General features: G+C 42.7%; 1 protein-coding gene across 3 annotated transcripts in view; it reads right to left on the bottom strand.

Annotated features, from left to right (window-relative positions):
* Positions 1-567: 567 nt before the first annotated feature.
* The window catches only part of agbl4 (AGBL carboxypeptidase 4), a 369255-nt gene continuing 358283 nt past the window's right edge, over positions 568-11539 (bottom strand). For 2 of the 3 annotated variants that reach the window (XM_041839343.2, XM_041839344.2), the window contains exons 12-13: positions 1952-2060; positions 568-1852 (exon numbers count right to left, since the gene is read on the bottom strand). In XM_041839343.2, coding sequence (XP_041695277.2) covers positions 1741-1852; positions 1952-2060 — 221 coding nt within the window. In that variant the 3' untranslated portion in view covers positions 568-1740. The remainder of the gene's footprint in view (positions 1853-1951; positions 2061-11539) is intronic. The other variant, XM_041839345.2, reaches the window with a different exon arrangement.

Raw genomic sequence — 11539 nt, 5'->3', positions numbered from 1 at the left:
GCTTTTACATTTTAGTAATTTGGCAGATGCTCTTATCCAGAGCAACTAGGGTTAAGTGCCTTCCTCAAGGGCACATCAACAGATATTCACCTAGTTGGCTAGGGGATTCGAACCAGCGACCTTTCGGATACTGACCCACTGCTCTTAACCGCTAGGCTACCTGCAGCTGCAATTAACCATCCTCTTAGATAAACAAGAGCCACTGGGAGTTGGTAAGGGGCTAAATAATGCATAACAAATGTAAGGGAGGCTAATATGAAATATAATTTCCTTGACTATTGAAGAGAAAATGTATTAACAATTCTCGCTTTCTCACATGCATAGCTGTGTACAATTAATTAGAAAGTAATGTGCCCAGTCTCATGGAGAACGCAATAGAGAATAATGGCTCTAGATAAAGCTTAAAATGATAGCGGCACAGTGGGGACCATGCACTTTGAATAGAAGGAAGCATTTTCTTGTGTGTGTGTATGCAGATTGTGTGTGTTTATGAGAGTGAGTGAGTGAGTGAGTGAGTGAGAGAGTGAGAGAGAGAGAGAGAGAGAGAGAGAGAGAGAGAGCGAGAGAGAGAGAGCGAGAGAGAGAGAGCGAGAGAGAGAGAGAGAGAGAGAGAGAGAGAGAGAGTTGCGCTAACATACACTTTAGTGTTGGACAGGTCCAGGTCTGACACATATTCAGTGAAAGCATCAAAAGACAAATGTCTTTCGTCATTCTCATTCAGCCTCTCCATCTTCTCGTCAACCATGTAAAAGTCATTTGTGTATGCTGTTATGCTGACAGATTGCCTCACTTATTCCAAATGACTGGTCTGAAAAATACATGTTGTTCTTCACGCCACACTTGACTAATGTACCATTCTCTCTCACTCTCCTACTTATGCCTTTGTGTTGAGCAAATCCCATGGATCGTGTTTTACATAATGCAGTGAAAAAGCACTCAGTGCTCTAAACAGATAAGTTGAATAGATGTTTACATTGCAGTAAGATAGGGAAATTAATGGATATCAGTCAATTCAGGGCAAGTTCATACTTGAGAGATACCCATAATTTTCTATAGGGATTTCAAATCTATACTATAATCCATGAAATCACTTCAGTTGAAATCAAATTGACCCTAAGTCTGTTTCCTTTAATCGCAAACACCGGTGTAAACTAATGCACTGACAATGACTGAACATCAATTTGAAAAACGTACAAATGTGTGTTAAATTTCATAGGTTTTAACAACAGAATACTTAGATACTGATGTCATGACTAAACAAAAATGGGTTACCCCTCCCATTAAACCCCTCCAAGTAATGTAGAATAGAGAGAGGCAAGATAAACACAAAATAAGTTATGTATAACTGAAAACACATGCACTTATTTTCAATGACATGCATGAATGAATATATCTTAATAAAAAACAATACCTAAAATGGAAAAAGCACGTTGTGGTAAAATATATGAATGACGTATGAAGGCCTCAAATGGAACATGAGATATACATGTGTCAGCTTGATCCATCCCATACATTTCATATAAAGTCAGAGCAACTTGCTCTAATGAAGTCACATGGGTAAATACCCTCCAATTAACATGCTATCCAAAAGTTATCCGTTTGTGAAATTGCATCCTTTATCTTGGGCTGGTGCATCTAATTTTCATGAGGGCTGTGTGGAGATAGTGTAGGCCTGTGAGTCAGGAGCCCTATACAGTGGTCAGACTGGACTGGTCTCTCCAGTATGTTATTGCCAGGTGACTAGTACTCTCCTATGATACTGTGGTTCTTCCTCTCTGCTCCTCTCTCACCCCCCGAGGTCCTCCCGTTCCAATTTCCATTCCCCTGTCGACCCTGGGACAATACCTCCATACTGAGGACACAAAAACACAAACATGAGTGAATATTATCAAGTTAAACAAATAGGATGTAAACTGGACAAGTTATAGAAATGTGTCATTAGAAACACTACCTGTTGATGTGATTTGGGATTTGTGGTTTGTCATCAATGAAGTTGTTGTGCCTGTAGTAGTCGAGGAAGGTGCGGGCAACATTTCTTCCCAGCTTCATGTCTGAGGGGACTGTGTTAATGCTCTTTCCTATAACATGAACATATGGCGCTGTTAGCCTTTAGTATAGTCAACAACAAGGCCATTTCTCCCTGGCTGGGAGGTCTTTACTGGAGTTACACTGTTTCATCTCACAAAGCCTCTAAATCCTGCCTCCGACACTCTACTATTAATTGAAAAAATAAATAAATAAAGCCCTAGTTTTTCCCTCACAGAACAAATAGAACCATTTGCAGTAAATAACTAAGCAATAACCAGTAGAGAAATGTGGCGTATAAATTACCAGGGTACAAAACACTGTGTTCCGCACTAAGTGAGGGTAAATCAACTGCATCAGCCAAAAACGCGAAGGTGGAAGGCATCCCAGTGGCAATTACTTACTGCCTAGGCTTTTTAAACATTCGTAAGTCTAGCCCCCAGCCCCCACCATATTATGGAGGGCATCAATAACTTGAGACACTTGATCATAAAACTGTGTGGCCACTCTGCATGCTGTTGCCATGACGCTGAGCTACATTAGATCGCAAACACAGATAATAACAAGAGGATTTAGATTAGGGCAAAATGTAGACAACATCAACAGCAAAATTGTGGTCAATCTGGATGAATCAGTACACATAAATACTGTTAAGCCAATAGGGAAAGCAATGAGAGAAAAAAATTCCCTCATGTATGATTATAATTCATAGGGCCAGAACAAGAAAAGAATGAGTGACAACAACCAATAATCCATATTGCTTTGCTGTTATGAACGTATTCTTTACCAGACAGACCAAAATGATTAAATGACACAGAGACATAATCGTTCACCTCTTGTCATTTCCTTGTTGATGTTCAGGTATGACCTGTCTATCTGTCACACCTCTGTGATTGAAACAAGTGCCCGTGAAAAAATATATAAAGAAAGTGATTCAGTGGTTTTTTATTTGTATTTTTCCAATTCCTTTCAACGCTCAGAAATTACCTAGGAAACATAAATCCTAGGCCCTATAGGTGAAATCCTATTATCCAAAGCTGTTAACTCATAAACAATCCATCCTTGGGCTGAATGGAGTGTCTGGGTAGAGGTCCATGCCTTTGTGTCTTTTCAGTGAACACACGCATGAACACACACACACCACACACACTGTATGGAAGCTAACATGCCCTAGATTAACAGAGAAGGCATGTAGGGTGCCTCCCATTTGCCCCATTTTGGCTTTGAGTGCTAGCACCTTCCTCATCCCCCTTCCATACCCCACTGTTGCTACTCTGTCACCTTAGCCTGAAAAGGTGGTGTCTCTGTGGGCCTCCATTTGTCACTCAGCAGGTTGATGGGCACTCTCCGCACGGCTCCAGCTCTTGTATTTACACCCCATCTGTCTGGGGCTACAACCTCTGCATCATGCCATTAACTATTTTAGGCTCATAACCTGCTATGCATCTATAGTTAAAATAACCTTATTCTCTAGTTATGTTAGAAAGGTAACATGCAGTATCTTAATTCTAGCCTTATGTCATGTTGACCATCCTCTGAAGTGAGCGCTATAATTTTGAGGATTCTTCTGAAGACATGATGCAGTACAACATACTTGTCCTCCATACACAATGACTGTTACAATCCAATAGAGATCTGTTTTAACCCAGAGTGCTCTCCAGGAGGTTATCCTACACCAGCCACTCCAGCCACTGAGAGATCACCATCCCTCATGTATCCCTGACATCTTCATTTTGACCTTGAGAAAGTTTTGTGTTACCCCTTGATCAACAGAACTGGCGCCAGCGCGAACGCATGCTCTGAGCAATGACAGAAATAGCCCAGGAACCCGTGGAGTGCAGATGGCCTCTCAGCTTGTGATGTCACATCTCACATCTATTACAGGAAGTTGGTGATGGACGGCCGCTTCGGAAGGAAAAGACTTCATCTGCATCACAGCTGCGGGCGGGACACTCCAACACCCTGATTGGCTGCTGACCCGTTGCCAAGGGAAACCAGAGCGGTCGGGATGAGCTGCTAGCGGCAGGAAGTGAGGACTCTGCCAAAGCACAGCCTGAGCGCAACCCGCGAAGGAGGGCGGAAAGTTCCAAAACATCAACTCAATACACCAGGCAGGAGGAAAAGGTGTTGCATAATCAAGGGGGGTTGAAGTTTAGCATCCCTTCCTGCAACGGTGCATAAAGCAAAAAATGTATGCAGTTGGCAATAAGTAAGTATTTTACTGACACAAAATGTCACATTCCACTTAGAACACCTAGACAGTACATTTTCCCTTTCAGAATGAAGGCGCACATCAGAATTTCTCTATTACTATCAAAGTTCCTTCCAATTCCTTGTCTCCATAGAAAACAAGGCTGCCCAATATAAGTAGGCCCATCGGCACAGTCAGGCAGAGAATTACCCTTCCCTGAAGGACCTTCCCTGCCAAGATGGACAATATCTTCCTCTCAGGCTAATTTCTATACTAAATCTCCCTGCCTGGAGACAAATGCAGGACATCAGGCTAAATGACTGGACACTAGACAGCTGGCTCTGAACTCAATAGCAGTCCATTCTACTGTAACTCACAGAGAGGACAGGCCAGGGAATACAGGATGTCCTCAGGAAACATGGCAAGAAATTGGGTGGTAAATTAGGGTGTGCTTCATTGTGTTATCAGCTGGAGAACAGGACAGGGGAGGTAGACTACAGTAAAGCTCAGAGAGGACCTCTTTGTGCTGCTTGTTGGATAAGGTGATGGAAACTCAACTTTTGGGACATTGGAATGTCAGGTCAATGAGAAGAGTAGAGTTGTGCTGGGTGCTCTGGCCAGACAGATCTACAATGGGGCAGAGAGGATGCTGCTGCAGCGTTGGAAGGAAGGAGCGTCTCTCTGTCATTGGAGCATGAGGGGCTTTAATATCTCCTCTACCCTCTTGTAGGATCGATAAAGGCCTTTGTTGTGACTCAAGGACAAGCCACCATGGGGCTGATGAGGTGACAATACAACGGGAAAATGGACACTCCACAGCAGATACGACAGATGATTTGTTTACCAAGCTGTTTATCTGCTTTCAGTGTCATGTGCCCAGTCTAAACAGACAGACGGACAATGATGCCCCAATGACAAGGAACAAAACACCAGCGTCCACAGTAGACCATCCCTAACAAGAAGACAAATTAGGGACATCAGCGCCATCAATACCATCAAGTGACAGGCCTGTCACCAGGGTGATACAAAGAGCCAATTAACAATGCTAATTAAAACAGTAAACAGCGGTGCACAAAGGGAGCATGTTTTCCCCCCGCAGCTAAACTATGTTCAAAGACCTTGTGTCCTTTTCCTATAGGAAACTTTGTAGCTAATGTGTAATGCTTCATTCATTAGACATCCAACACCTGTTCTCCCCCTTAAAGACATCCAGACACAAAATACAGGCATCCATGCAGTAACAAAGACATGCACACACGGAAGCACACGCACGCTGCACACACACACACACACACACACACACACACACACACACACACACACACACACACACACACACACACACACACACACATCAGATAGGGCCCCATCTTCAGCAGACTACTAATGGGGACTGACAGCAGTGATAAGGAGTAGCCCTGAGTGCTGCAGGTCTGGGGTCTGTCCAGTGTCCGTCACTTAAGAGGTACAGAGGGCAGGCAGAAGATATGTCCAGTGGGTAGATTGGTAAGTACGTACACAATGATGTACATCTCATGCCATAAAGCTCTCAGAGCCACTGGCTGAGTAGCATCAGATGACCTCTATCTAATCTGTCTGTCTAAAAGCCAGTAGGGATGGTGAAGGAAACTTCATTTAATGAAACTGCGTCACAAGTCTCAAGTCTCCATGTATACTGTCACGCAAGTCAACTAATGGGGTTTGGAATGGAACGAAATTCATAATTATATTTGTTTGAGGATAAAAGTCAGCCTACACTGTGATTTAACGGGAGTAAATAATAAAGAAAAGAAGATAACAATAGAAGGAATCCTCCCACGTCTAACCATGATCTGAGGAGCATATTATTTGCAACTGGGGGAGAATATTTGCCTGATAGCTATCATTTGCATACTTGTCACTGTCCATCAATTAAGTGCCATGATTAGCGAAGCCTGAAATGTTCAATTGGCAGGTATGGTATTCAAATGTTCCTGTGTGAGTCACGCTCCCATACTTGCGTGTGCCAATTTAATGCTGATGTCAGAGTGATCTCCCAGACTGCAGCTAGCTGTCAGGCCATGCCGTCTTCAGTGGGCTGGTGATTGATGTTGAAGACACGAGGAACCACCGAGCTGTCCGGTTCCACATTGTGCTCCTCGTGCTATATCAATTTATGTGTATGGAACGTCTTCAGGACAGCACAACACTTAAGTGAGGCAGTGATACCAAACTAAGGGGTTGACAAAATGGACGTGCTTGATTGAGTGAGACTTTTATGGTGAGACCCGGGGATAATAGGTATTTCAGTTAGCCATCTGGACTGGAACCTAAAGGACAGGGGGAAATGGCACACCGCCGGAACATGGATCTGTCTCTGTTCAGTGGATCACAGCCCAGCACTGGACTTGTTAACTCAAGAGTAAAAAGGGCAACACGTAGCTGCCTCTCACCACTGGTCTGTCTGGTCACATGACACAGCTAGCGCTAGAGTCCATCGTCCAATCAACCCTCATCATCTTACTTTAAATAGATGGAAGGCATTGCGTAAAGTTTTATACAAATTAAAAAAAGTGGGACGATTTGAAAGTCACAGATTACTTGCTCTCCCAGTCAAAGCGTCAAGCTGGGTTTTGAATAAGGTCCCAGATTCTCTCAACCTTCACACTGGCTGGTATCTCTGTTAATGATGCTCTGACATTACAGTGTGATACCACATCAAAAAGATAAAGTTTGATGGAGAAAATAGAATAACCTCGACAGAAAGGTAGACCAAATGTGTCTGCTCTGTCCTGCTTCAGAGATATTACAAATTACATACTTGAAGTAACACATAACATTTTAAGAAATAACTTTTTAAAAGTTATTTTAAGAAAACAGCTCCACCACAAAGTCTTTGAGCAAGAGGTTGGTATTGTACCTTCCTCTGTTTGAGTGCGCATCTCTTCACAATGTTGCCCATCCTCATTTATAGAGAGCCATAACAGACCAGCACACAGAGACTCTAGACTCAGAGGGACACCAGTCCTATGAAGCCACAGTGGAATCTTCCCAACAGGACACCAGTCTAAGAACAAAGCAAATGCCTCAGTGAATTCTCAGCATGAAACATTGTTTCTCTCCATTTCGTGCGAGATTACAGGTGGTGCTAAATCATTAAACGACAGAGAATATTCCAACTGCTCTGGCGGGGAACATTCACAGCTTGCTCATCCAATATAATGAGCCTTTTAGACCTGGGTGACCACAGATGGTGGAAGGAAAGCGAGGACAAATCTGTGAGATTGAAAAATATTAAATTCGCATTGACGTGGGGAGCAAGAAAATACCCTCTCTCTGGCTAGAAACTTGTTGCAGGTTTTGAAAATCACAGTTTTCCTTACTTTTGATCCTACCCTGTGATGTCACAGAGAAGCATTTTTTAGGACCTTCTTATCTTTTTAACCAGACACTGGTATTGTGCTGGAGATAATGAATATGAGGTTGAAAAGTGGTGGAATTAACCTTTAAGATTTCAATTCTGGTGACTACAGGGTCCTTCCACTAAATTAGTCCCTTTTGGGTAGTGTAACTTGGTGAATTTTCTTTTTTGATTTCACCAAATTTTTACATTCTGTCATGAAGAGCACATGTTCAGGTTAAATAAATAAAAAAGGACTATAGTAAGTTCCTACAGTGCCTTGCAAAAGTATTCATCCTCCTTGCCATTTTTCCTATTTTGTTGCATTACAACCTGTAATTTAAACTGATTTTTATTTGGATTTCATGTAATGGACATACACAAAATAGTCCAAATTGGTGAAGTGAAATGAAAAATATAACTTCTTTCAAAAAATTCTAAAAAATAAATAACGGAAAAGTGATGTGTGCATATTTATTCACCCCCTTTGCTATGAAGCTCCTAAATTCAGAAGTCACATAATTAGTTAAATAAAGTCCACCTGTGCGTAATTTAAGTGTCACATGATCTCAGTATATATACACCTGTTATGAAAGGCCCCAGAGTCTGCAACACCACTAAGCAAGGGGCACCAGCAAGCAATCAGCACCATGAAGACCATGGAGCTCTACAAACAGGTCAGGGACAAAGCTGCGGAGAAGTACAGATCAGGGTTGGGTTATAAAAAAATATCAGAGACTTTGAACATCCCACAGAGCACCATTAAATCCATTATTAAAAATTGGAAAGAATATGTCACCACAACAAACCTGCCAAGAGAGGGCTGCCCACCAAAACTCACAGACCAGGCAAGGAGGGCATTAATCAGAGAGGCAACAAAGAGACCAAAGATAACCCTGAAGGAGCTGCAAAGCTCCACAGCGGAGATTGGAGTATCTGTCCATAGGACCACTTTAAGCCGTACACTCTACAGAGCTGGGCTTTACGGAAGAGTGGCCAGAAAAAAGCCATTGCTTAAAGAAAAAAATAAGCAAACACGTTTGGTGTTCGCCAAAAGCCATGTGGGAGACTCCCCAAACATATGGAAGAAGGTACTCTAGTCAGATGAGACTAAAATTGAGCTTTTTGGCCATCAAGGAAAACGCTATGTCTGGCGCAAACCCAAAACCTCTCATCACCCCGAGAACACCATCCCCACAGTGAAGCATGGTGGTGGCAGCATCATGCTGTGGGGATGTTTTTCATTGGCAGGGACTGGGAAACTGGTCAGAATTGAAGGAATGATGGATGGCGCTAAATACAGGGAAATTCTTGAGGGAAACCTGTTTCATTCTTCCAGAGATTTGAGACTGGGACGGAGGTTCACCTTCCAGCAGGACAATGGCCCTAAGCATACTGCTAAAGCAACACTTGAGTGGTTTAAGGGGAAACATTTAAATGTCTTGGAATGGTCTAGTCAAAGCCCAGACCTCAATCCAATTGACAATCTGTGGCAAGACTTAAAGATTGCTGTACACCAGCTGAACCCATCCAACTTGAAGGAGCTGGAGCAGTTTTGCCTTGAAGAATGGGCAAAAATCCCAGTGGCTAGATGTGCCAAGCTTATAGAGACATACCCCAAGAGACTTGCAGCTGTACTTGCTGCAAAAGGTGGCTCTACAAAGTATTGACTTTGGGGGTGTGAATAGTTATGCATGCTCAAGTTCTGTTTTTTTGTATTATTTCTTGTTTGTATAACAAACAAAAAATATTTTGCATCTTCAAAGTGGTAGGCATGTTGTGTAAATCAAATGATACAAACCCCCTAAAAATCAATTTTAATTCCAGGTTGTAAGGCAACAAAATAGGAAAAATGCCAAGGGGGGGGTGAATACTTTCACAAGCCACTGTACTAAGTGCCAAATAAATAAAGCAAAAGGGTTGACCGTTACAGGGTTGACAGTAACAGGGTTGATGATTTCATCTTAAATCAGCCATAAATCCCCTTGTGACAGGGGGAATGGAAGCTGTTGTGTGCAACAGGGAGGGGCAAATGAATGCAGGCTTCACACAAAAAAATTATAATTGTTAAAACTGGGTAACAGAGTTGACGTGTTATGTTTGACCCACCACAAAACACCTGAAAATGGCCAGAAATAGTAGAACCAGCTCATCTGCTTTTACACTATGATTTGACTATTAGATGTTCATATTAAAACGAGAATTTAGTTCACGTAATATGTTGGCCAACGTAAGAAGGACAGTTTTTTTTTCTTTACCTTAAAATTAATCGCTAATCATATGAAATAAATAATAGTGACTTTGTCAAAGCAACCAAATAACTAGGGCTTTACAATGATGGCGAAAACTTGGAGAAATGTTTTTTGGGGTTATGTGTGTTAAATCTAAATAGAAGTCACAGAGAGTGCACAGAGGGACTAGTCAAAATGCTGTATTTTGGCACTTTAGCAAGTCTATTTATATAAAAAATCTGATATGGAATTTTCTACGTGGTCTATATTAAAGGGCACTTCATTTAATATAACAGGCTTTTAAAATGTAATACTGGTGCACAATTTCTACTTAAAATATCAAAGGGATGCAAAAGGGACTCATTTCGTGGAACGACCCTACAACAGTCTCAGCAGAAGACAGGAGAAGGGGGGATTCATTTGGGCGTCCAGGTAATTATTTATTCGTTTTTAGAGCGGGAGGGGGGTTGCAAAGCATAAAGGTCTTTGTTGATGATTTGCACACTCCATAGACCAGATCACCGGGGCGTAAAAAGCGACATGGCTGGTTCCTTCAACCTGTCTGACCCCAATCTTTGCTCTACACGAAGTCCCCGCTGCCCTCTCCCCGCGTAGTGCTGACACTCCCCCCTCCCCAAGCCCAGCTACACGCATCCCCCAGGCCTGTTCCTGCCTGACCTTCAGCATGGCCCCCACCCACTTCCATGACTCAGCCCCCCCGCCACATCCCCATCGCCCACCACACTCGCCCGCCTTGGAATTACTATATAATGTCCTGCCATTTAGATGAATACCTCACCTCATCCACCTTGTTTTCAGCCAGCATACTTTAGCACAGAGAGACCAACAAAGATTGCTAGTAAACACTGCTGTTCCAGAAACATAAAGGGGGTGTGACGGACCACAGCCGCTCTGTTCTGTTTTCTTATCTCTTTCTTTAAGCCCACTGCACAGCGACAAATAATCAAGGGACTTGTTATGCACTTGCAGTGTGTGGCTATCACCGTGGTTATGCTATGTGCATACATATTACAGCAGCCTCTCTGCTGTCTGACTGTCTCCTCTGTACAGCACAGCTTTTTATGTGGGAAACAAAGAAAGGAACATTTTCAAGGAGAGGGGCATCATGGGTAAATTATTACTCTTTCCACACACAGTAAAACATTCTTTGTTTGTTTCCATCCCCTCTCCGACACGAAGGGAAAATAATCTCCTGGCGGCAGAGTCATTCTACATGGATGGGTTTCTTATTATACCGAGCCAGCCAACTATAGGCCTTGGACTTGACAGTTCAGCGGAGCACTGGGTAGGGGGAAAACACTGAGTGAAATGAGAAGGCTTTATAGCCCTTTTGATATAAACACAAGATAAATAAATAATTAAACAAAGAAGTGAATGGATGCCCTGTATATAAGGGTAGCTGGCAGTGGGTTGTCTACAGTGTGACAGAGTGATACAAGGCAGGCAGGGCCAGAGCCACACAGAGCTGAGCCACACACAGACACCTCACCCTCCTGGCACTAGAGGGCACTTACGCTACACATAACATCTCCTCTCATCTCAAAACAGGGAATATGGGCATTGTACAGTATACTTTTCTGCCTTTAGGCTGACTCCACACCACTCTGGTTTTCTGCCTCTTCTCTATCCCATGGATCTCAGATGTGTCTCCACTTTTCCAACAAAGTTTGTTAAAATGGTTAAAAACAAGTT

This window comes from Coregonus clupeaformis, chromosome 20, assembly GCF_020615455.1.
Source record: "Coregonus clupeaformis isolate EN_2021a chromosome 20, ASM2061545v1, whole genome shotgun sequence".
NCBI lineage: Eukaryota > Metazoa > Chordata > Actinopteri > Salmoniformes > Salmonidae > Coregonus > Coregonus clupeaformis.
Note: the sequence above shows the minus strand (reverse complement) of the source record. Positions and strands in the feature narration are given on the sequence as shown.